This window comes from Tympanuchus pallidicinctus, unplaced genomic scaffold (assembly GCF_026119805.1).
Source record: "Tympanuchus pallidicinctus isolate F22 unplaced genomic scaffold, pur_lepc_1.0 scaffold22, whole genome shotgun sequence".
Taxonomy (NCBI): domain Eukaryota; kingdom Metazoa; phylum Chordata; class Aves; order Galliformes; family Phasianidae; genus Tympanuchus; species Tympanuchus pallidicinctus.
The window spans coordinates 21,673,846-21,699,578 of NW_026294739.1; the positions used below are offsets into that span (position 1 = coordinate 21,673,846).

Genomic DNA, 25,733 nt, shown 5'->3' on the forward strand with positions numbered 1-25,733 from the left:
GCAGCCCAGCAGCGGAACCCAACCCATGAATTGTATTTGTTAAGAGTCAAGAAAGCCATAACACATCGACAGCTTCACAGTGTCACAGGTGAAAGCCATTAAGGGAAGCTTCACAGAGAAGAAAAAGGCAGTCTATAAAGATAAGCAGCCTTCAGCTCAAGCCATTCCAAATCCATTGCAAACAAGACTCAGGTATGGCCAAGTAACAGCCCAGCAGCACACATCCCTCCCACAATGACCACAACCACATTTTCACTATCAGAAGGAAACCTCATTTCAGAGTTCAAAAATCCCTTTTCCCATTTTCCATTTGATGGTCAAACCTGAATCTAAAAGCATTCATCAAAAGTCTGAGGCACAAACACAACAGGAAGCGTGAAAAAGATAAGAAGTCCTTGGGCTGAAAATCAACAGAAAGGAAAGGTTTGAGAGTTCAGACTTCAGCTAAAGGTTACAGCACGTGCAGAAGTCCACCATGGTACTTCAGTAAAATGCTCAGGAGAGAGAGAATTCAGGAACTCAAGAGTTTCAAGAAGATACGAAGCTCCCTGTTACTGTCTCACATAAAATACGTTTAACAACAGAACAGTTATGTACAGTCAAAACACATCATTATTAGAGCAGAAGCAGAGATCTGAGACTTGCAAAAGCAGCCAAATGAAGGTGAGGAAGAGCAAAAGAAGAACAGTATTTCATTTCCTCTGTCCTAGAGGGAGATGCAGCAACTCAGCAGCAGAGGAACACAGATCCACCTTTGGATCCTCAAAGAGATGCTTCCTTACATATTTCTCAGGGGAAAACAGGAATCACACTTGTTTAAAAACACATCTTAACTACCACCAAGGGCAAGAACACAACACAAACCAGGTAAGAGTAATACATGTGCAGTATCCGTTTAAAGCTTTTATTAAAAAAGACCCAGAATTCACAATACAAGCAGAATCAACCGAATTTACATTATCTGTTTTCACAGCTGATAGCATTTGGCTCCCTAAGGGAGCACAAAAAGCACCAACAGAAGTTACCAGAGGTCAGGGTACCACTTCCCTTCTGCAATAACCTCAGCGTAGCTCAGACTGTCACTCTGTTTTCCAAGACTGTTCTATGGAATACGTGACTATTAATCTAAGTGCTCCTGGCTTAGTGTTTCAGCCAGATTGCCTTTGTCTCCCAGGAATGTAAACCTCCACTGAGAAGTATCTGTAAAAACAAAACTACCAAACAAACAAGCAAACCCTTAGAAGTGACTTTCAGACCTGTTCAAAACACTGCAGGCAAAAAAAAAAAACAACCAAACCAAAAACCAACAGTATATGGATATAATGTAACATTTTTATTATAATAAAATACTTTCTCTGCAGTCAACCAACCTGCAGAACCCTGCTGAGCACCAAGGCACACAAAACTCCCTGAAGGCTGCCAACCAGAGCTCACTCACCCCTGTGCACCTGGTGCTCTGCTCCTAGAGCAGCTCCTTGCTCAGTGCAACCTGTGCTCAAGAAAGCTAAATGCTCCTGCCTTTAAAGGAGGATTAGTGCTTAGGAACTTATGTCTACATACATAAGTGAGGTGTCATGGTTAACAAAAAGAAAACAATACTGGAAATGCACTCTGCTGGAGTTAATGGGAACTAGCTCTGCTCAGGAGCAAGCTTTCCACAGAAATTAGAGGAAGAGCAGAACCTTCACATTGAAATGCAACCACTTTTTCCAGAGTGCCAAAACTCAGTTCTTACATTTAACTCTTCCCATGTTTCTTAGTTGCAATCTCTGAAGTAGATCAGTTTCACATTAATCCTGACTTACATGAAGTTACTGCTAAGCCTATGATCTAGTATGAAATTCCAGGGCTTGTACTTTTTGAATGGTAGCATTAGAAGTGAGTAGCTTAACTTCCTCAGAAATATTTACTTGGGCCAAAACAGAAGAGGCAGCCTTTCCTCACCTTTTCTATAAGAAAAATGAAACACTGTTTGCAATATGGCAATAAAGTTGTCCAACTTGAGAGGCTAAATATTCCATGCTTACACCACAACTCATTTCACAGCAACATGATTACTATAGGAAAGCTTCTATGTTTCAGCCACTGTTGCATACTAAGAAATCAGTCTTTGCTGCTGGTTTGAGCTACTCACTGAGGACTTAAGGATGGTTTAGCATGTAGTTCATGTGTTCAAGTGAACAGCCAGACGATTCTTCCTCAGTATCTGTGTGTTATTTACCTCAAGGTGCAGAAAGGAACTCAAGCCACATACTTTTAAAATGAGATCTACGCTTGCAGAAAAACGTGGTGTATCGTTCTGCCTTCGCTGCAATAGTTCTCAGTACAGGAAATCAAGTTTTGTGTACAGGAACATCAACGTATTTCTGCTCTTGCAAGTGGGGCAAGATGCTATTTCAACACGCTTCTGTGTGCCATTGTCGATAAATAGGAAGAGTAATTATCTGGCAGCTGCAAAAAAATAACATTTAAAAAACATGCATCACAATGAGCGTGCTCCTCAGCTTACTTGGTCTGATTCATCTCCATTTTCCTCATTACATTTTTAACTACCATCAGTGAGACCACTTCTGAGAACAAACACGCATTTAACACTTTACTCAGAGGTTAAGGTGTTGGCTGTTTGGAACAATAAGCCAAGTTCTTAAAGCAGACATTTTAGTCTCTATTTATTACTGTTAGGAGCCCTACTTTGTTACTAATACCTGAGCGCCTAGTCTGGAGAGGTATTTATTCCTTAAACTAAAGTCATCATCTTTTGGCTGTAATTTAGCCAAGTCATCTTCATTCTGACGTCTGAGCCTCTCTTGTTCTTCTGCTCTGGAAAAGAAAACTCATTTAAGAAACTTGCACTGAGGAGTGCAAACCCAGCAACTCTATCTTATATGGCAGTTTTATTTCTTACAGCTAAAAATACCTTCAAAGTTCGCAGATGAATTCGGAGCTTTAGATTAAAATAAAGCTGTGAATGGATTACATTTATCCACTGTAAAGAAAGAGAGAGGCTATTTTCTGCAGTTTCTTTTTATTTACCTTGCAAGACTTCAGTAGGAAGAGAAATCTTCGTTCCCACAGATAACAATGTGCCCAACGAGCATTTGTAACACAACAACCCTTTATTACACAAACTTTCACTCCTTAAATATAAGCTTACAATACAAAAGCATCAATAGTCAAAAACGCAATTAAAAGACCGCTCTGCAGCCTTCAGAGTTCATAGCAACTTCCTACAAAAGAGTCAGTATGTGATCAGAACCCTGCCAGTCATTTTCCATGCAATTCTTAGAGGGAAACAGGACTGAGCAAAGCTCTGAACACGTTTAGCTTAGAACAGTGGTTTGCTTTAAGACAGTGACAAAGGCAGTGACAGTGAGCCATGTCTAAGCTCTGGAAGGCAGTGAACCTTATTCTAGTACATAAAACACTGCTAGGAAATCTCCACCCACACCACCATGGCTCAGCACTGCACACAGAAGACACTTTAGGCTTTATTTTGAGATGAACACGTTTGTCCTGGGCTGCAGGTGCCCTGTCCCATGAGGCAGCTTCAACAGTGAAAAAGGCTGTAAACCAACTTGTTCAAGCGTTAAGAGATGATGTGGCATTAGTTAAAAGTGGTTACAAAGCATAAAAATTCAACCATTTACTCAAAAAAATCACCAGCACCAAAACAAATCTTTTTTTTTTTTCTCTCTCCAAAAGAACTATTGTCCAGTGTTGATCAAACTAACACTACAATTCTTCAAGTTGACATGGTGCTCCCCATCAAATGCTCCCCACTTCTGGATATTTGCTATTCAAATTTCTTTTCTGCAAGAAACATTGTGATAAAAATTACTGAAAACATTGCCCTAAGGCAGTATATAACCCACAGCACACTCCAAGACAAAGCCTCTGCTCACAGTGAATAGTGATGGGTTGCACACGTGGTCCAGGCAGGCTGAAAATCAGCTCTATTTGGACACAGATTTCCTCTGCTCTAAGTACACAGCAGTTTTTCACAACTGTTGTATCTGTTTTAAGGACTGGGTGTTTGGCTCACAGGTGACACTCATCACAACTAAACTGGCCTGATCACCAGGCAAGGTTGATGATGAGGTTTTAATTTCCTTCAGTTTTCCTCAAGGTTGATGTACACCACAAAGGAGGTGGAGAATCAAGACAACGTTACATTCCATCACAAGTCATCCAGCAAGATTTTGTAGACAGTTAGGGTTTCATTTCCTTACTTTTAAATTGAGTGTAGACTACATAATTACATAATTATTTTAGAGAAATCTCTGAAGTCACACAAATAAAACAGGTCTTATTATCAAGGTATTTATCTGCAAAGAATTTATATGCGTGTGTTTTGCACAGTACCTGCAAGTGAAGTGTTTTTGCCAACTAGAAGGGAAAGCATTTCAGCATTACATGCAAACAGGCTTCAAAAACCTGAAGAATAGGGACCCCATTTTTAACCCTGACACGCCATGTAAGAGTGTTCCTTTTATAGTAAGCAATGCAAACTTTTCAGAGATATGCTTGAATTCTGCTTGGCTGGAAGGCAGTTGAAATTCATAAAGGAATAGCAAGAAATGCCAGGGAAGGAGGAGACAAGGTTAATTATGATTTCCTCTGTATACAGGAGACAGGAATAAGAAATCCTTCTACTATCTTGTAGGAAAGAAAGTGACTTCTCATACAAATGGCAGACCTACAGCAGTAGGTATGTGCAGACACTAATTAATTAATTGCTTTAGGTTAAACAATTTCTAAAGGACGCTGGTTTTTTATACTTACTCATTTGCAGCTACTTTTTGCAGTTTTTCTCTTTTCTTTGCTGACCAGTTAAGATCACCACCTGCAACAGAAATAACACCTGCTGTGAAACTCCAAAACTGATATCCTATCTCATTACTTAAGGAAAGAGAATAGTTGTACATAAACAGAAATTGGTACCAAGAAAAAAAAACCAACTCCCTCACAATCATACAAGCAAGCAAAATCAGGAACCAAACTAGGATCTCAAACTTGAGCCATGTCTTTGCTGAGTAACAAGTTTCTTCACAACTCATCACAGTAAGATTAGAGGAAGTGAAAGCAGCTTGGAAAGAAACAAATGCTCTCCTCTCGATCTTTCAGGAAGAAACTAAGAAAGTAAGAACGCTGCTACGTGAAGGAAAGCATATTGGCAGCATATTGATACATAACAATCAGGTATGTTACGCACAAGCAGTTTGGAAAAAAGCTATTTTAATCCATAGAATGTCCTACACGTTCAACTAAGCTGAAGAGGCAGGTGCTGTGCCCTGCTGATTAGGTCTGACACCACAGCAAGGCCCAGTGAATTACACACTACAGCACCAAGGAAAAATTCATGATGAGGACAAGCCCTATCCAGGAGATACCACCAAATCCTCCCACTGCAGCAGACACCCACCTGCACTCCACTACCTGTAAGCAGCTCAGCATAGCAACTCCAAGCATTATGATGAAATCACAGGACTCAAGAGAAGCTAAAAACCACCTGACTCACCTGTTAGGTGATTCACAAAATACAGCATGACTACAGCTACCAGTGACACTAAGAAAAAACAAAAGGTTAAGCTGTTAGTACCTTTACCACAATGACATAAAACCAGCTCAACATCCAACCAGCAACAATTAAGATTTCTTGTGACAGCTGTAATTATTATCAGCAGCATCTCCATCAGTTCTGAGAACCCCACTGTGCCCACAAGTAGCAATGTAACTCAATTGATTTATCTACATTAATAAGGACCCTCATACAAACGTAACCTTGAAGAATTTAACTCACCAACACTTGTAATCATGCCTCATTTTTACCAGACATTTCAACTACTTACACTAAAATGCTTCAGGAAAAAAAAACCAACAACTAAAAGCACAAAACGTGACACTACTTATCAGTTACTTTCCACAGTGCCTCAGCTGAAATGGCTGTAGATGTCTACCCAGCTGCACAGTAAGAAAGCAGTTAGTAGCATTTTACAGGAAACACTAAGGGAGGCAAGAAGAGTTTCCTGAATGTACAGAACATTACTTTCAGTGTGTTTGCTACTTACAGGAAACACAAGCACTGAAGAAGACTTCAAGAAACAGGTATCCTCTTGTGTCCAGAATCATCCCAGCTGCTATAGAAATAATTGCCAGACCAAGATTCTGGATAGACTGCATACTAACATAAACAAAGGATTACCACTGTGTAGAAAGTTTCTGCAGAACAAACTATTTTATTTTTATTGCACAATAAGATGAACTTCTCCCCATATTCTACATGGTAGTCGTTAATCTGCACTTCTGCAGATATCACTATTGCATAGTGATCTACTGCACACATCCTGAAACTACAGGAGACTTCCTCCTAGAAACAGTAACCATTAACGTATTACAACTACTTCACATCAAGTGGTTCTACAGTGTGAGGAGGTAAGTCAGCATAACTGACAGATGGAAGTACTCACAAGCCATAAGCAGTTCCCAGCTGATGTTCTGGAACAACAAAGGCCACCATGGGCCACAGGGCACAGGCAAGCAAGGAGTATGCAACTCCCAGTAAGCACTGAGAAATAAACGAGTAGAGAGATGCTGGATGAGGTGCATTTTTGCTATTAAAAAGCCACAGACAGCTCACATGAGTTTAGCTTCTGTTATGCTGTTTTCCTTTACCAGCATCTTTGGTTTTAAATCTATTTGCATGCTGTATATCCTTATGAAATCAGGAACGTTACAGTAAGTTTTAAGACTACCTAAGCAGTCAGAAGATGTGGATAAACTTCTGCAGAATAATTCATCAGCAGCTCAATTTCTTATTTTGTCACATTTAGCTACCAAGGTCTACTTGAAAAAATGGTTACCATTGCAATCCAGGGGTTCCAGAAAGTGAAAGCCAACATAATATGAGAAGCAAGCGTCGTTACTACAGCACACAAAACCCAGATGATATTCTTTCCAATTTTATCCACCAGGATTCCAAAGACAGGAGACATGGGGGCCGATATAATGTACACAACACTGCAGAAGAGTGAAAAATGGGAATTTCCCTTTCAACTTGTGAAACCATAAAAAAAATACATTTAAAATGAAGATTCCAGGACTCAAGTGTCTGAGGGCGTGAAAGTATTTCTCATCCGTGATGGAAACAGCAACGTACTTGGAGCTCTTGGAATCATGCCACAAGGGTTTTCTGCTTTGCCACATCACCAATTTGTCTTCAAACTTGAACAGTTTTGTTTACTTAGTGATGTTATCTTGCTTCCACCACCTCTAAAGCAAATTGCCAGATACCACAGTAACACCCTTCAGACAGAACTTCCTCTTTCAGATTAACATCATCTCCTCAACTGGAACACGCAACAAAGTAAAACCTCCATCATGCCATATGAACACCATCCACTGAAGAGCAAACTGCTCACATCAGCAGATCCCAAGCAGTCAGAGCCCACAGATATGTATTTAACCCTTAAATCACAGCAGTAGTACATTTACTCCTTTAACCAACTGAAACATACCTGTTAATTGCACTTGCTTCTTGAGATGAGAATTGGAATTTTTCAATGAAGAAGACCCTGAAGATACAAAAAAAAAACACCAAACAAGTTCAGAAGTAGGCAAACATAAATGAAGTAAAAGGATACATTAAGCTAGACAAACAATAAACTAGTTTACATACAACTTGTAAATACAGCATTAACCAGCAAACATCTCAAAGCAGATCCTCCTTTAGGAGGCTGTAACGAGTTGACAGATTTTGGACAAAGAACCATTCGAAGCAAACACACAAAATATATAACAACACATAAAGCAGCAATCAGATATTAGTAATGAGCTTTGGATTACATGCAAAAAGTGGGGAAAAAAAAACAGGTATCTACATTATTTGCAGAGATTTTAACAGTCTCAAACTCTCATCTCACAACATAAAGTACGTGTGGAGCTCACAAGGTCTGTTCCTAACTCCAAATACATAAGAAATCTCTTTATTGCTTAATTAGAACAAGTCGCGTGGTTTAGAAGAAAATTACATAGAAATGCTTCAAGTTTCACCTTGATACATAAAGCACAGTAACAAAAGAGCTTCAGTCCAACACTGTAACCATGTTTGAGCCCCACTCGCAACCAATGAACACTGATGGAATCCTGTATGACGGCTGTTCATGGCCTTGTGCACAATGTTTTAGATCTAAATCACGTTTTAATCTGAGAATGGAACGTGTCTCATGCCTTTGAGTTCTTACAGCTCAGCCCACACTAACAAACAGGATTTAACAGAGATCTCAACAGAAAAGAAAGCTGTAAGATTGTGATTATTTCTGTCACAAGTGCAGCAAAAAGTGCCACACACAAAAAAAAGAGAAAATAGCACAGATTTGCTAAGAGACCAGTGTGATTCTACATTCGGAGTTTTTAAATACTAGCCAGCACCTCTTCCTTGATAAATAACACTGCAGCTAGTTAAACCTTGGCCAAATTCAAAGGCAAAAGCTATGCTGTGTGAGACACTTACTTTCCAAGTCCAATGAAAGGAAAGACTGCTGCGTAATAGCAGACACATATCACAAATATCAGCCACAGCGACAAGGAGAAGTTCTTCACATCGGTCAGCTTGATCACTTCACCTGCAGAGCAAGCAAGAGAACACTTTTCAGCCACCACAAACACACCTGAAATTCATCCACACTGAATAAATATTAGGGTAACCAAGAGTCACTACTAAAGCATTATAATCCTGCCACTACGCTGCTCTTGGATGAAGTTTGCACAGTGAGCATCAGCACAGAGTATACGAGTCCTACATCAACACAGCCTAAGTCAAGAAACTCATCTCCCACGTTAACATGAGTGTGTAAGTTCTCTACAGCTTCTAATACTCCTGTGGAGGACTGAATTAAATACAAACCACTTTCTTTCAAGGAAATGTTTAATCAGCTTGTGAAAGCTGTGCCTGAAACTTCGTGTTATGTTTTATTCAGGCTCTCGATTTTTGTTTTTTAATTGCTTAAGTCCTGCCACTCAAAAAACTCAGAACACCACAAGGAGGCAGCTGCATGTTTTTGCACACCTGTGGAAGGAAATAAAACCAATCCCAACAAAACAGAGTTCCAGTGGAACAGCACACACCAAACTGAAATGAACTGCAAGGCTCCCAACAAGCTCAATAAAAAAAGGCATTGACAAATTGAGTGACTGCTGTACAATGAAAGAATAAATTCCAAGGCATGTTTACAGCACAGCACTCACCTGTTTTTCCCTGCTCTTTACAAAGGAGCTTCTCTGCTCTCTTGTCCAGATAAGCAAGGATTAGGGCACAGGCCAGTGAAAAGAGACAAGTTATGCCACCTGCAAGAAGATAACATGACACGTTCAGATGTACACCAAGCAATCATCTGGCTTTTAGATGAACTTTTAGAGAGGCATACCTCTACACATCTAATGCAAATTCAGTCCCTTGAACATCAGTTTAAGACTCAAACTGTACAATGGGGAGAAGGTACAGGCATTGAAGTCTACCAGATGAGACACCTGCCTTACAGCAGTACTAACACGATTCTATTTTGTCTGCAAATATTACCACGGCTCCCACTCAGCACAGCTCAGCTGCTAGCTGTACCTTGCAATAAAAGAAACAAAGCCAAGGCCCCCTTACCAACACCAAAGTGTTAAACCTCATGCTCTGAAGGGAAGGAACACTGTTTCAAAGGCAGCTGCAGTTCCCTTTCTGAGCGTCAGGCTGCTACAATTTTTCAAGTCTGTTCTTTACTCCAAGTACATCAAATATTTCATAGCTGTAAGACACACTTCAATTTGGCAGCCACAGAGATCAAGCAGCATTTTGCAGTAGGCACACTCTCCATAAGCACATGATTAGCCACTGTTACAAAAAGCACTCAAATCGCTCTTCCCAGTCCCAACTCCATCTTTCCTACTTTCCAGATAGCAAGAATTCATTAACATATGAACAGAGCTTGAATTCAGAAACCTAAAATACCAGGTGACAACAGCTCAAAAACATTACAAACCTATCAGGAGAGCTAATCCAAGAGTAGTGTGACCAGTATGCCCCAGAAGATCCTGAACTCGTGAGTATATCCATCCCATGATATTCATGTTCACTGTGCTTCCCTGGGCAAAAGAAACCGATGTAAAGAAAAATATTTTCCACAATTACCTGAATCCATAGCACAGCACACCAGTTAGGAGGGCCCTAACAGGACAGGCACGTCTCCACTCGCTGCATTCAGAGTGACTCCACGAACCAAACAGCACAGCTGAGATGCAGCAGGCAGTTCTGCCTCTGTTCCACTCAGTAACTGATGCTAAACCACACCAGCCTTCTGAAGACATGTGGCAGGTTGTAAGAAACCTTACTAATTCATCTCCTTTTATATTCACTCTTTATTTACCAACCACAAATCTTCAAACATTTGGAATTCACATTTCACATCCATTTTTACCTATTATTTCCAAGGAAGCATTAGAAATGCTGGTTTTTTACTGGTCTGACTGCCAAGACAAGCTGTACACCTTAAAGTCTATGAATTAAAGCCATAGAGTTTTAAACTTACAATTCTGGCCATGCTCAGCTGTAATCCAAACACAAGATTTAACTCCTTGCCTTTAAACCAGCTGACTGCATACGTGTTTTGTGCCACTGCTAAGGATTCACCACCTATTCTAAAAAAAAAAGAAAGTACAAAACAATACTTTAACTGCAACAGAAGAGTAACAAGAAAACATCCCACCACTTGCTGGTGATATTAAGATACAGTATTTCAGATTAATTCCTCTAGGAACAGGTAAACCTAATGCAAATATACAAGGAGACAGAAGTCCTACAGACAAGTAGGTAAGAACTTCAGGTAACAACTGCAGTGTCTTAAGCCTTAAGAGTACAAGGTATCTGATTATAATTGCCTTAACAGAAGTTAGGCTGGTGGGCAGCAGCTTCTCATTTCTCTTTTGCACAGGTAAAAACCTTGAAGTCAGTCAAGTGGTTCAGCTGCTGAGCAGTTCCACAATTTCTGAATTCAATAATACTGAGGAGCTCTATTCATTTTCTAATTTTACATGCAAATATGAACCTGACTAAACTTTATGCACACCTCGACTTTAGAGGTGCTCCAACATTCAAACTTTAGTCTGAGTGCAAGAGCAGCAGCAAATTTTGAGGGCACAGAAAGCTGGTCAGGACCTTAGAGGGCACATAGGACACACTTCTAGACTTACCCAAATATAAATCTGCCCACTTCCATCAGCCAAAAGGCATTAAGTAGTGCTCCCAAGGCAAAAATCACCTGTCAGAAAAGCATTTAAGAAAAACTATCATTTTCTAGTTAGAGAAGGAAACAAACGAGAACCATCTCAAAACACAAACAGAAATTATTTTCCCCTCAGAGTCCTGAAAAAACACTTCATATCCTGTAGAGGCTTTTCCCCTAACCCTCCTACCCTACCCAAATATACCCACAGATAATTTCACATCAAACAAATAAAATATTTGTTTCCTCTCCATTGTTATTTCACTCATTCATAGTCCTCTGTTCTCAGGCATCCCCCATACAATTCAGACTTCTATTTCAATTCTCTTCACCTGAGACACACACTACGATCAAAGAAGCCTTCTGAGTTTTCTTTCCCACCTCACTCCCAGCAGAGCAGCTACAGATAACATCCTTCACCCTCTCATTTCCACTCACCTGCCCAACGCAAACAAAGATGCTGAATATTACAGTGCCCAACCTGTAAGGAAAAGAAAACAGCTTAATCAGAGATATTTTTTTCCCCTGTACAATACAATATTGAACCTACAGCAAAGCAAAAGCGTAAAATGATACCCAAAAGAAGTTCTCAGTAATAAATGCAACAGCTTCACAGCTATACTAAAAAGATGGCACAGATGAGCATTTTTGAAGCTACTTTACTGAAAAAATCTGGTCGTGCCAGTGGAAATTGCAGAAAGAACTATGCTATTGAGTGTGGAATTCCACATGCTCTTAATTCTACCTATCAGTGAATATAGAAAACAGTAAGATCTCACTTACCGTATTCCAAAGACTCTGTCAATTAGAAAACCTCCAAAGAAGCAAAGAACCACATTGGGCCAGGAATACCAGGCATAGAGTGCCATGAACTGTGCTGTGTTCACCTTCATATCCTACAGAAAGGAAATTTGAAGGAAAATCAATAAACTGAATTAATTTTGAGGACACAGAAAAAGCATCCAAGTGCTTAGAAATAAGCATGCTTTCTGACCAGAAATCACAGGGCACAATTTGATGACTGTATCTGTTGGAAGCCGACGTTTCAGAACAAAGTGCTTTAACACAACAAGTGGGGTTTTCTCAGGGACACGCAGAGGGACACCACTCCACTCCCCATTGGAACGCTCCATATCTCCTGCAAGGGTCGATTCCACTCTTTTAACTCTTCACACCCACATTCCAGAATTACGCACCGATAGAATCGTCGCAGAACCCCAGCCTTAAACAAAGCAGCCCCCGCTCCGGGCAGCACCGCCCTCTGAGGACAGAACCCCCTCCCACCACCCGACCCAGCCCGAGCGCGGCCTCCCGGGCAGCGACTCACCCCCTGAACCTGCGTCTGGAGCGCGGCCGGGTTGTCGTAGCAAAAGCAGCTGCCTGCAAGAAGAAGGGCAGGGAGGCCTCAGGACACCGCGCACCCCGCGGCCTCTCCTCACGGAGGACCCCGCCCGCCGCCACGCACCGAAGCCGAGGAAGCACATGAGCGCGAGGACGATTAAGCGGTGCGGGAGGCGGCTCGGGTCACACACGGCGGGCAGGGCGCGGGGGGAGGCCGCGGAGTCGCCGTCACCGCCATCGGGGCCCAGCAGGGCCCGCTCCTCCTCCGCCATGGTTCCACCGTCACCTGGGCGAAGCCACGTGAGTGCGCGTCACGTGATCGGCGCGACCCACAATGCGCCGCGGCTGCCATAGCAACGGGTGGGCCGGTGCGGCCTGCTGGCCCTTCCGGCGGCGCGGAGGAGTCTTTTTTTAGGCCAAATTGCGCCTAAAAAGTGACCTGAGACCCTCAGACAGGAACTTCAAACTCCTGGGCGGCAAGCAGTGTAGCTTGTGAGGCCCTGTGCCTCTCCTGCCTTCTGGACGGGGGAAGATTTGTCCTTTAATTGTGTCCTTTTGTGCATACTAAGAGGCCCCGCTTATTCTACCACCTTTTCCATCGTGTTTTCCTGAGTCTCTGTTGCCTCTGGGGGCATCACAAATCCTGCCCTGCACAAAGCATGCCAGGATATCAGCTGCGTAAAACAGCCCTGGCATTCAGCAATGATAAAACAAGCACACATCTGGATGGGCGTCATTTCAGTCACTTGCACACTGCCTGCTTCTCTACACAGAGATGTTTTAATGGCAGGCCTAGCAGAAGCACATCAGTGCTCATCTGTCATGTATTACCTGACCTGCTGCGAACCCAGAGGTTCCCTTTCCAGTATTCTGCCATTAATTTCATCAGTAGCCATGCAAGCAAACCAAAGTAACTCTTAAATAAAACACACTGGCATAGCATCAGACTGCTGCTGAGAATAAATCGTTTGCATTTGACTCAGTATGTGCCTTTTAACAGCTAGACGTGTGCCAAAACACAGCTGTGTTACCAAACGCCCGCCTTTCTGGAAAAGAGAAATTATTGGGTCACACTCTCAGCCTCCCAAGCTGGTTCGGATTCCCTGAAAGCAATGCAACTCTTTCAGTTCATTCCTGTCTCCACATCATGGGCTTAAACTGCGTGTCATTGCAAAAGCGCTGCTCCACGACCTCCATTTTGTAGCCGCTGGAGGGAGTTGGAGGGCAACTTGTGGGCTTCAGGGGCACAGTGAACGTCGGACAGTTCACAGACAGGGACAGAAGAGAGCTTTGAACAGCAAGAAGGTTCCCAGTGAAAATCTGTGCACAGAATGAAGATGTGTTCTTGTTCCCAGCTAACAAGCCCAGTTATTTCAGGAAGCTAACTCCACACCATCCAGCGCTTTTTTATTCTCTCTGATCCATGGAAAAGGTTTTTTGGTTGTGTAAATACTCTAGTTTTCCTCCAGGACACAAGGGTGGCTGTTGTGAAAGCCTGAAGTTCCCAAACTGCTCTCCCACCGCAACTCTCAGACAGAAAATGAGAAAAACCTCAGGAGAGCACTGGGCCCATCACCAGAGGGAACAATTGGAGCTCCAGCTGTGCTGATCAGCAAGCACAGAGCCAAAATCAACAGAACCAGCTTCCCTGGGGGCCATGGCTGCTTCCCCAGGACCTCCTGCCCCATTTTGAGCACCATATGAACCACAGGAATGTCTGAGACGTTGCAGTGTTGGTCAAAGGAAACTCTCACAAATAACAAATGAGCTGCACGGTCTATTCCATAAAATGATGGACACCAATTCAAAGCTGGCATACTCACAAAATTAAATGTAAAACATCTGTAGAGTGACAGAACATTATCATCAAAAAGATATTATTTTCCCCGTTACTGTTTTTAAATGTTGCTTCAGAAGGCACATTAAATAGAGGGAAGTAGTCGTTAAAGCTGAAAGAGAAGCAACCTTCACACACACAGAGGTGCCACTGTAATGCTTTGTCATTGCCTTGAGTCAAAATATTTTGATTCTACTGTTTAAACTATAAAACTGTCACATCAACATCAAATCAATTCCATGTGTATCTCACGGGCTGTGACATGATACCAGCACTCTGACTGCAGGATCCATCAGAAAATGTCTCCTGTAACTATTGATCAATTGTATCGCCAAGGATATCTACAAGATCTAGAAAAACAGAGTTTAGATTTTATCTCCTAGAGTTCAAAAGGGATCTCCAGCCCATAACCAAAATAACAGGCAAAAACTCATGCCAAGTAAACATACTAAACTGCAATTGGTGATTTAGGGTGACATTATTACTGCCGAGCTATGTACAACCATGTGAAGAGTGGAAGTGAAGAGCTCTCAGAGGCTGAGGTTATCCTGTACACAGCCTTTGTTTGTTTGACCTCAATTAATCAAACATTAAGCACACAAAATTCCTGTAATCTTCAGATGTGACTGTAGGTCAGAATTTCTTCCCTGATACGTCGTTGCAGTTTTTCTTGCTAAAGAGCAAAAAATACACAGTGTTCTTAAGAGCTTCTGACAACTGTGGCAGATTGTTTCAGCCAAGTACTATGACAAAGTATTCCAGGAAAAGAGAGTGCTCAGGGAAGAACATCGTCCTCACTTTCTGCTAACTGAGCAGTAGGGCCTTAACACTGCTTTCCCATATTCTTGCCCCATTTAAGCTTATGCAAATCTTTATAGCATCATAGTCTTCAGTTTTCCTTACCATAGGAATTGTGATGTGTCACTGTTCAGTCAACATGTAACAGCAACGTTACAGGACAGAGTATCCTTCCTTTTCCTGTTAGAACAGTGAGACAGAAGGTTAGTTCAGAGCACATCACACTCCAAAGACTGAATTTTTTTTTTCAGTAATCTCTAGTTTTGTTATTTATACAAAGGCATCCTGGATTTACATTTTTTTTTTTTTTTTTTCTCTTCCAATTTTAAATAATTACTCAAATTAGCTGTGTTATGCTGAAAACGTGAAGTTCAATATTTCTTGCTGTATCATGCTTTTTCTTGTCCCCTGTTCCACCTGCTTTTGGATACAGGGGCTCTACCTGAATACAATTATTCCACAATTTCTTAAGTGTTAAAGTCCCACTCTGCCAATGAAGCCTATGTCATCTTTCCTTTATGACACCAATATTGCCTCTCTCATGTTCTATCACTATCATAAAAACCTGCAAAGATGGAATGATGAAAATAAACTGCTTTAAAAGCTACCTAAATCATTTAAAATTTATTACTTACTTCATTATTCTTAGGCAGGTTCCACCATGTATAATTGATTCAATATCAAAATAGTAAGTGTAATGGTAGAATTCTTCCCGTGGTGCACAGCCATGGCAGGTTCCAGCACAACAGTGGATATCTGTGCTTTCATTCATCCTTGAGGGAAATTGTACAAACCTGAAACACAAGCAATTTTACAGTATTTATTTTCAAATATGTCAGATGGTTTTTCATGCTATTTTCATTCCTGAGAGCTTATTTTCATATTAAACAAGATACATTTGTTCTCTATCTTGCTTGGTAAAACATAGAATTCTTTACAGTAAAGTAAAAATTACTGTATCTGGAATATTTAACAGGAGAAGGCGAGTATTTTTCTGTTTGCTGCTACATAATATTACCATGCCACCCCTTTATTCCCATTCAGACTTCACCTTGGATGTGACCTTGCTGAGGCTGAAGTGCAGTGTGGCTGTAACGTGCAGCGTGAGCTCAGCCTAAGATGATTCTTAAATGCACTGCTGGTGAGAGTTTATGCCACAAATAAATGCAGTAGATTACTCTTAAACTCATACTTTAGGATGTTTATTACAGATGCAATTTCTGTCTTAACATAAATCAAAGTGCTTAAAGTGCCATATGATACCAAATGTTTAGTTTAACAGCGTAAAATAGAGCAAGAACTGTATACAGTACTTTATAGATGCTATAAAATTCTTGTACTTGTGGCCTCACCTCTTTGCATTGCTCAGATCAATCAAGTTTGCTGAATGCTCTGGATAGTAAATACTCACGTGAACCAACGATTAGCTTTCAGAGTTTGGTTCTTCTAAGCTATTACTGTCTTCAGTAAAAATACTGACCAAATTACAAAGCAGGGACTGTATTCACCATGATTGAATTTACTTCATCATCATTAGGCTATTAGGCATTCTCTGAAAAAAGTTCTTCTGCTTTGCCCCAAACTTGTGTTAGCAACCTGTTATAAAAGATCTGTCACACACAGGCATATAAACACTTTAAAATCACTTTGTGCATTAAGGAATGTGTTATTATAAAGCTCCCTGTGTCCCGTGCTCTTCCTGCCTCACTCAAAAATTGTTGGACCCATGTACGATCTCCTTAAGTCATGTCTAATTTCTGTAAACTCTTCTACATCAGAGAAAGCTGAAAAAAGGCTGAGGAAGCATTTCTGAACCACAAGTCTATGGGAGACTGAAGATTTTGGCCTGAGAAACTTCCCAGAGTTCAACAAAACAACTCTGCCAAAGCAAACACCTCCTCCCTGTCAGCTGAGTCAGACCACAGAACCGCATGTTGCGCCTTCATTGCTCTTCTTTCTGAGTAAAAACATCAAGGAAGACTGCTCTCCATATTTCCCCAAATTATTTTAAGGCTCTAGATATCTCCTAAGGGAAGTGGATATCGAGCTGTATCTCCAGCAGCAAAATCTGCTCAGGTAATATGTAAGAAAAATGCCTGCAGTGAGAGCGTAAGAACACGTAACTCATGATGCGCTGCTTCCTTCAGCACTTTCCATCAGCTTTTTTTAGCATTACTGTCTGGATTCTTTGACCTGGGAAGGAGTCAAGATGCAAAACAAAACAAAGAAGCTGTTGTATTAGAGACTGGTCGACAGCTTAGAGCCTGCAGACGGGCAGAATAACTGCGCACCAAGGCTGTCACCAAGGCCCGACCATTCGCTCTTTGGAAACACAGACAGGGATGGGAGAAAGCAACTGCTTCCTGCTGACTGCATCGCAGGCCTTGCAGGCTGCCTCTCATAGCCCCATAAAAGTGTAATGCACACAGTTCACCCACAGATATTCTGAAGCTGATGTCTGTTATTACCACCACCCAGCAATTTGCCTAGCAGGCTGTGACACGCACAAAGCCACCAGCAAGAACCTCTTCTTTCTAACTGCAGCGTCAATCCTCGTGGTTACCACACTGAGGTCTTTACTTTTCTCCCTTGTTAACTTATATTCCAAATGCAGACCTCCTTTCAAACTCCTTTCCCTTCCCCCACCAAGGGGGGGATATTTTATGAGTTTATGCACACCCAGCAGTTCCTCTTCAGGCACTTCCTCTGCCCTGAAGTAATTGAACTTTACTGGAGAGTTTCCAAGACAAGGGTAAGGTGTTTGGGGTTTTTTCCTTCTCTCCTTAGACTGCAGCCCAGAGCTGAGCAGAACTTCCCAAGCAAACAGCCTTGCTCCACGGCACCGTTGTTTCCTGAGCTTTGGGATTCACTCCTTTGCTGAATGTCTGATCCTGGGACTTGTTTGGAACTCCTCTTCCACTGTGCAGCCTCCTACTTGGGATCTGTTCATCTACATACAGTGCTCTGCAGAGAAAAGGCTCTTTCCTGATAACACCCTGGTAAGTATTGCCCCACCTCACACACTCCTATCCAGTAATTGTTATTGTAGGAGACACGCTGCTATCAATTTTTCACTTTCCTGACTGGTGGTCACTTCCCTTTTGTTCCAGAGCTCCAGTGTTTCCATGACTTCTTATTCCAACTGCAACACTTCTGGCAGGTGGCACAGCATCATTTGGTATTTTATCCACTCCAGGAGTTCCCAAAATTCAGTGTGAGTACACAGACTGTTTGCAGAGCCCAGCAAAGATAAGTGTGATGTGGTTACATTCAGTAGTTTAGTAAAGAAAGGAATATTCTATACCTGTAGATGACAGCATGTGTTAAGTATTCACACTGGATTGAGGCCTTTCCAAAATAAAACCAGTAACATTCCAATAATTTTGAGTCCTTTCCACATACTCAGTTTTACCCCTGAGAGCACAAAACTTTGCTCTGTCTCATGATCCCAGGAAAGAGGCATTGTGAGAAACGTTGCAAGAAGCGAGTAGAACATTCAGCAAAAAAAAAGAGAAAAAAAGCAAAAAAAGCACACCTCATTGGCAGAGTTGCAAACCAGCAATTTATCTGTCTGAATACCTGGGAGAGGGAAGGAAAAAAATTCAGAAACCAATAGTCAAGAATAAAATGAGGACCAGGCATTCTGCCGAAGCATTTGTTTAAGCAAGCAGCTGGAAGGGGGGCTGTAAAACACAGTTTTTCTGCTTTACTTCCTTCAAAAAGTGAATGAAAAATTATTCTGTGCAGCAAGAAAACAACTTGTACTATAGTGCAGAAAATATATTGTTTCCTTTAAAAGCATCTTACTCAACACTTGATTTCACATTTTCATTCCACAGAAATTACAATTCTGTGCATTTTTATATCTCTGAGTTCACCAGCTCACGGTTTCGAAGTATGAACAACTTCATAAATATTGCTCACAGCATTAGGAAAAAACCAGGCAGATTCATATTCTTCCACATAAGTACAGGTAGTATGGGTGACTAACTGAAATACCACAATCACACTTCCTGGCACTACGGAAACGACAGCACTGCTGTGCACAGAGGTAACTGATACTGAGTAAATGTATGTTAAAGTTGACATCATCCCAAAGCATCAATGGCCAAAGGCCAAAGTTTCAATGAAGAGTCATTGTGGCTTTCTTAGCTTTGAAACATTTGATCTTAAGAGCTTTTGGTTCTCGTGACACCTACAGGATTTCCCATCCTTCAAACTGTGTCGTGATGCCAGTGCACGCCCCCAGCCAGGTGTCCTTCCCTGGCTCACAGAGGTAAGGGAAGTCATGCTGCACCTGTCACCCGTTTGCTAAGTGATGTGACCTACCTGCAGCAAAGCACATTTCTTCCATCTACAAAATGGGCTCTGGATGGTTCCTTTGGAAGGAGGAACTGAGTAAAATCTTCTTTGGAAATGGCCTTGCTTGAGCACAAGCACACAGGTGACACAAAAGTTCTGAGTGCTTCTCGCTGGAAGTTATGCTTTGTTTGTATAACCTCACATTTTTGTCTTCATAGATGAACATCCGTTTAGGCAAAGCCTGAATCATGGCATCCTCTCAGCACCTCGCAGCAGGGCAACACAGTGACATGAGAAGGCTGCAGCCTCACCTCACCGTGCTGCTTCATGAGATTCCCAGCAACGTTAACCTTTACCATAACTGGGCACACTTACCATGTTTTCACTTGAATGAGTAAGACAGATCACACCGTCCTGTGCTGGCTTTGGGCCTCTTCTGTGGACTTCATACATCCTCCAAAGCTATAATGAATCATTTGCTTTATCTTTATCTTTCTTTAACAGAACCAAAGTCTCTGAAGAGAAAGAACTCAGGGAAGAGCTCACACCACCCAGCGCCTCTTTGTCTCTAGAACCATCCCAGTGGTTCCCATCAGCCCAGCCTGCTGATGCCTGCAAGCTGCTGGAGTACTTCCCTCTCAGGTGCTCCATATATGAATGACTGCAAGCTCCAGCTTCACCTTCCTTTCCTTCTCTGCTTGTGCATTCCACACCCTGCACAGAGGCTGGGTGAAATCAAGCTCACTTAAGAGGCTCCCTTGAATATCCACTGCTTCCTTCAGAGTTTTGTTTTCCCCACCTGTTCCTCTGTTTCTACTTCTTATATTCCTCCCGTCTTCAGCACAAGAGCCTCGCAGTTTGATAACATTATCTTGTTAATTCATCCAATTGAAGCTTCAGGAATGCTTAAATAACTTTGGAGTTATTAAATAGATTCACAGAATTCTAAATACTCTTTCAGACACAGAGGAAATAAAGTTCTTCCCAGAAGAGAAACTTCTTGGAGTAATTCTATTGCAGCAAAACATGGGAAGGTTTTTTTAATGCTGAGTCCCACCACAAAAGGCTGGCAACGATAATGGGACATCCTGCAGCACTTAGAGAGAGCTTGTCTCAGGAATAGCAGTTTTGAACCAAATCCTGCTCACACAGCACCATGAGAAACACGCTTTTACTATGATTGCAGTCAAAAACCAAGGTTCTGCATCTGCACCATTAAGCGAAGCCATGGTCAAGAAGAAACTGAAAGGAAAAAATATAAAAGTTTTCTTCTTTTCTCTTATCTGGAAAGCCATAGCAATTTAATTTTTGTTCTGGAAAACTTGAGAAGTCAGTTCATGTGACATATCTACAACACAATCCACAACCACCAAGCATTCAAATAAAATACCACAGTGCAGTGAACAGCCGTGACACTTCTTTCAAATATCTACCATCTAACAGCAAATGCCAAGTATACTGCTTTGTAAAATAATAGGGAACATAAAATGGAAAGAGAAAACTGAACTCAGGAAAAGGAACAGATAAAAATCCTGCTTTTGAGAATGAAGCCAAGTAATAACATCCCACCCTGGCCCCCGTACAGGATCGGGAGAGGTTGCTTCCCTTGGCAAACTGAGAAATCACACTTCTTCCAGCTTCTAGTTACACTCTAAACAATGAGTGCTTTGGGGCAGACTTTGTTTTTGAGAGCTCAGATCAGCTATCCTGACACTGGATTTACATACAACCCACTGGTGAACAAGAACTGACCCTTAATGGATTTGGGGAACGTGTCCCTCGGAGTCCTTCCACGCACTGTTAATAACTGCAATTTTGGATGACTTTTCTCCACTGCATGAGAGTGTTTACATCACTAAAAAAGAGAAGAAACAAACAATTAGTGGTTTTATAAGTCTTACCATGATTTTTCTAGGAAATAAGAAAGCAAACAGATTCATCAGAGGTGAGCAGGGCCAAACATTCTCACATCCAACCCCTGCTCTGCTATGTGACGTGGAGGAGGGCTGCGATCAGCAAACCTAAAGCATTCATGTTTCCTTCTCCCCCTCTTGCAGCCAAGCTGCAGACAGACACAAGGCTCGTCTCATCCTGGAGCCAGGATCGTATTTTTTCTCTTTAAAGAAGGAAGGAACATTTGCAATGACATTTTCTTCTGTGCCATTAAATTTCATAAAAGGTGGCACTGTCCCTGGCCACCCCTCGGCTGGAGGTGTAACTCAGTCACCAAAGGTGCCTCGATGTGACTCAGGGTGGAGGTATTTTCCCCCTAGAATCTACACTTGCAAGTTCTCCCCTTAAAGGCAGCCTGTTACTATGCCTTGCTCCACTCCTCTCAGAGAGCAGCAATCAGATTGTTTGCAGTGCATTAGCATACTCGAATAGATCTGTCATGGTTATTAAAAATATTACAGAGGCCAAATATTTTGACTGAAAAAGCAAAAGACATTGCCAGCATCCCGAGATCCCTATCTGCTGTAAGCTTTGTGATGAACTGGCACAAAATAAAATTACATTGGTGGTCATTACCACTAGCAGGCTGGCACTTTGGTAATTCCACAGCAAGGAAGGGTGAGGAAGAGGCTCACCAGCCCAGAGCCATGGGTTTGAACATCCCTGGGTAAGAGAAGGGACAGAAGGCAGATCCACAGGCAGCAGTGATGCTTTAAGCAAGACATGCATGGAAAAGCTCTTGGGTACAGTATGGACACTGAGAACTGAGCGTTAGTTGTGTGGTTTTGCAAATCACTTTGTCCCACAGAAAAAAAAAAGCAAAGCCAGGAATCTAAAACTGCTGATAATAATCTAGAGTTTGCAGAAGAGGTTTTGAGCATACGGTGGAGCAGAAAACACAACTCCAGGTTTCTGCTTCCACACTTTGCAGACTTTGCTTTTCTGTGAGTATAACAGCAGAAGAAAACCCCTCAATACAAGCTTGCTCTCAAGTGACTCTTTGTGTAGATCTGCCAAAAATGACCATCCTGCCTCTATCCCCAACTCTCTCAGCATCATTTCTGGTTCTGCTCAATGTCCTCCCAGACCTGGTGCCCTTTTTACCGCATTTTCTCTGCCCAATAGGCAGACCAAAGTTTCTTACAAGTTTACTGTGTCAAAACCTGCAAGAGCAGTGCTCTGCTCAGCGCATTTCTGGCCTTGATTCCCTGGGAATCTTTCCCACAGATGGCCGCACACCCACCTCCCTCCTCACAGAAGTCACAGCACTGTGGAGCTGAAGCCTTAGAATTTCCAGGCAGATGACACTGCCAAGGTTACACCCAGGAGATAACAACTCAGTCGCCAGCAGCAGAGCGCAGCCCGGCAACCTGCCCCAAACACCACTTTTGCCTTCAGGAAACGGGACTGAAACAAGCTTTCACAGCTCCCACGGGACTGGGAAGAACTGGAGGATGAATGAATCACTGCTCACAATCCCAGTCTTCAAGGCAGTCGACAGTGAAATCAACGGGGCCATAAATCATAGAATCATTAAGGTTGGAAAAGATCTTGGGGACCACCGAGCCCAAGCATCACCACCTGGCTCCTCGTGCCGAAGCCTGCAGCACGTTTCAGCCTCCACCACGCTGCCTGGACCTTGGTGCATGCAGCAACGTGGTGGGAGGGCAGAGACTGGACCCAGCAGCAAACAGGCCTGCTGACACAGATGGTTTGTTGAAAACGTTGGTGCTGTTGCAATGCTTTCTTCATTTGTGCGTGCAATCAGCAAATACAGATTTAGCAACCAGGCATTGTTAAAATACGATACGCTCTTCCTTCAAGATTTGTTTTGTATACTCACAATTAATAATCTGCCCTGGCACTCCTGCAGTTTCTAGGAGCTAGCACTCAATATTGGCTGCAAAGTGACAATTTGCTGTTGACACTGTTGCCTTAGGCTAAGCCACAGAGCCTGACAAACACTGCTCACATCTCTAGTAACAAAACTGAACCAAGTACTCACAATTTTAGCACAGCAACTAGGAAAAAGGGCTAAATGAGGAAATACTATTCTTCAAATCAAAGCTGAGACATCTGAGAAAGGGGATGATTTCAAGAGGGGGCACTGTGCATAGCCATACTCAGCACGTTCCCAAAACTGTTCCCAAAACTGCTGCGAAACTGTTTTAAAGCTTTAAGTGTGCCTTAAATTACCAGCTTATTTTCTGGGACACAAAGGGTTCATTTAGTGGTTTCCTGGAGTTTTCTTTAGTTGTTTCCTTTAGCTTTAGGTCCTGCTGGCTTCAGGGCTGCAGCTATGCCCTCCTATACACCAAGTTATGAATGTGTATTTGATGCATTTAATACACAATTACTGCAGGCCCTGACCCTGCAGATGGCAGCTGAGCTGGTATTCCTAATGAGCACATGGGTGAAATATAAATCACTCAGCTGTAAGATCAGACACTAAATCACAAGCCTCAAGTTTTATAATGTTTACCCTGACAAAACTATGGCTTTTCCTGTGATAAACAAACTGCTTTGTTTTCAGGAGGTCAATCGGTCAGCGATGGGCTACCTGACCTCCCTAGGTCTGCTCATCCCCAGGTTTGTGATCCTTGGTTCCTGTGATCTTCTGCCACCTTCTATTTTGCTCCTAGAAGAGCAAATTTCTGTGCTGTCCTCTGGCTCGTTTCAAATTTTCTTTAATTTCAATGATTTAACTTACATGGACTGATCTAATTGGGTCTTCTTTGGATCTGTTTTCATAAGGGAAATATTACTGTTGAAGACTCCTCCAATGTAGGGAGTTTAATTACTGCAGTTAATTGCCTCATTCCTAAAAAGCAAGTTTTCAAGCCAAGGTCAAATTTCCTCTGCTCCTTCTAAAGTGCTGCTTGCACTACAAATACCCAAAGTTGCATACTAGGATCCAGAAAGCTAGAAAAAGCAATCATTAAAAAGAAATGCCTAAATCATAGCAGCTGCAAAATCTCAACATAAGCTAGCCTATTCCAATAGGTTTTGGTTCTTTTACAACTACAATGTTGTGTACAGAAAAATATTTGTCTTCACCAGGAGTTAGTTAAGTGTGTCTGCTTTGCAAGACTATTTCCTCCTACCTTTGTATGCGCTGCGTTTCCCTGCCCTGTTATTCCTAACTCCTCAGTTACAATCAGCCAGGTGCAGATCTGAGCATTCACTGTTCTGCTACAATCAGGTGTGCTGAGCGGTGCTGCTGTCTCAATGAGGCGCTTTCACAACTGAGACTTTTTCAAACAAGGTCACACTTCATGGATTCCATGTTACAAAATCACAGAATGACATGGGGCTCCATCTAGAAGGCTGCATGAAAGCCCTGCATGAGTTACACGAGGCGAAATCCGCAGCCTTCTGCGCTGACAAATGTTCAGAACATAAAGCAGGGATTACACTTATGCCCATGGGGAACTGCAGTTAAAACGTACCATCCTCCCTGCTTTTGCTGTCTCCAGTGATGTATTACTAGGCAAAACTAAATTGCTCTCACAAGTGCTTTATAAAACCCTTTACATTTTCCTCTGTCCATTAACGCGTTTTGCTTTGCCTGCGTTTTATCTGCACAGATTTGCAATTGCAACGTGCACAGGGCTGAGTGCTGACTGCCCAAAGCACCCAGCTGCTGTGGGACTGCTCCATTTTTCTTCATCTATGTCTGCAGTTTGTGCATTATGGCAAAGTTATAACAGTTAAAAACACATCTGACATTCCAAAGACAGCCTGCAGAATCACGCACAGCAGAATGTATCAAAACAAGAGCAACGAAGGAACTGGCATTCAGCAGTTCCATTTACATCAAGGCTGTGCCACGTCAAATCACTTTGGGAGATACCTTACCAGTCAGGATAAAAGCCAAGTTATGAAAATTAAAGTTGACTTATTATTGTATAGAAGCCAAAAGCACACAAACTTCTTGAAACCTGATCTTCCATTTCCCAAAAACGCGAAGAGGAAAAATGCAGGAAGCATACATACTATCAGCAATGGTTCCCTTCTACGCGAGCGTTATCCATCAAGCATTCTTTAGAAATTCAGCTGGAAGATATTACTGAGACAAATCTCCTATTTAAGACAGCCCATGTTTATTAAACAGTAACTTACGTATGCACTAAAAGAACGTCCTGCTGTGCTGAGGTATCCTTGTACCCTTAAGCTGACATCACTGAAGTATATACACTAGTGTATAGTAGTGCTAAAAATTACCTTACTGAAGGGGCTCA

At 42.1% G+C, this 25,733-nt stretch overlaps 1 protein-coding gene and 1 long non-coding RNA gene across 4 annotated transcripts; one reads left to right on the forward strand and one right to left on the reverse strand.

Moving 5' to 3' along the window:
* Positions 1–890: 890 nt before the first annotated feature.
* Positions 891–15,361, reverse strand: MFSD1 (major facilitator superfamily domain containing 1). Of its 3 annotated transcripts, none has more exons than XM_052686599.1 (17): positions 15,343–15,361; positions 12,589–12,641; positions 12,045–12,157; positions 11,700–11,742; positions 11,230–11,297; positions 10,569–10,677; positions 10,023–10,125; positions 9,244–9,342; positions 8,510–8,621; positions 7,515–7,571; positions 6,861–7,017; positions 6,468–6,565; positions 6,069–6,181; positions 5,519–5,566; positions 4,783–4,843; positions 2,706–2,820; positions 891–2,451 (listed from the first exon to the last, which is right to left on the reverse strand). In XM_052686599.1, the coding sequence occupies exons 3-17, from the start codon at positions 12,152–12,154 to the stop codon at positions 2,392–2,394; spliced, it is 1,353 nt and encodes a 450-aa protein (XP_052542559.1). In that variant the 5' UTR covers positions 12,155–12,157; positions 12,589–12,641; positions 15,343–15,361; the 3' UTR covers positions 891–2,391. The 3 variants fall into 3 exon arrangements, with proteins under 3 accessions (XP_052542559.1, XP_052542557.1, XP_052542558.1); XM_052686597.1 differs by lacking the exon at positions 15,343–15,361 and adding an exon at positions 12,727–12,896; XM_052686598.1 differs by lacking the exons at positions 891–2,451; positions 2,706–2,820; positions 15,343–15,361 and adding exons at positions 3,009–3,810; positions 12,727–12,895.
* A 2,672-nt stretch (positions 15,362–18,033) lies between these two features.
* On the forward strand, positions 18,034–22,048 carry LOC128082461 (uncharacterized). Its single transcript, XR_008207684.1, has 3 exons — positions 18,034–18,236; positions 19,758–19,933; positions 20,044–22,048. It is a non-coding gene; the product is annotated as an uncharacterized LOC128082461 (long non-coding RNA).
* The last annotated feature ends 3,685 nt before the right edge of the window (positions 22,049–25,733 follow it).

Excerpts from the sequence above, each read along its gene's own strand:
- MFSD1 (XM_052686597.1), bottom strand. The coding sequence starts at position 12,874 with ATGGCGGAGGAGGAGCGGGCCCTGCTGGGCCCCGATGGCGGTGACGGC. Across the intron at positions 10,678-11,229 it reads GTGGGCAGATTTATATTTGG|AATAGGTGGTGAATCCTTAG; the intron begins GTAAGTCTAGAA and ends TTTTTTTTTTAG. Across the intron at positions 8,622-9,243 it reads TAAAGAGCAGGGAAAAACAG|GTGAAGTGATCAAGCTGACC; the intron begins GTGAGTGCTGTG and ends CTTGCTCTGCAG.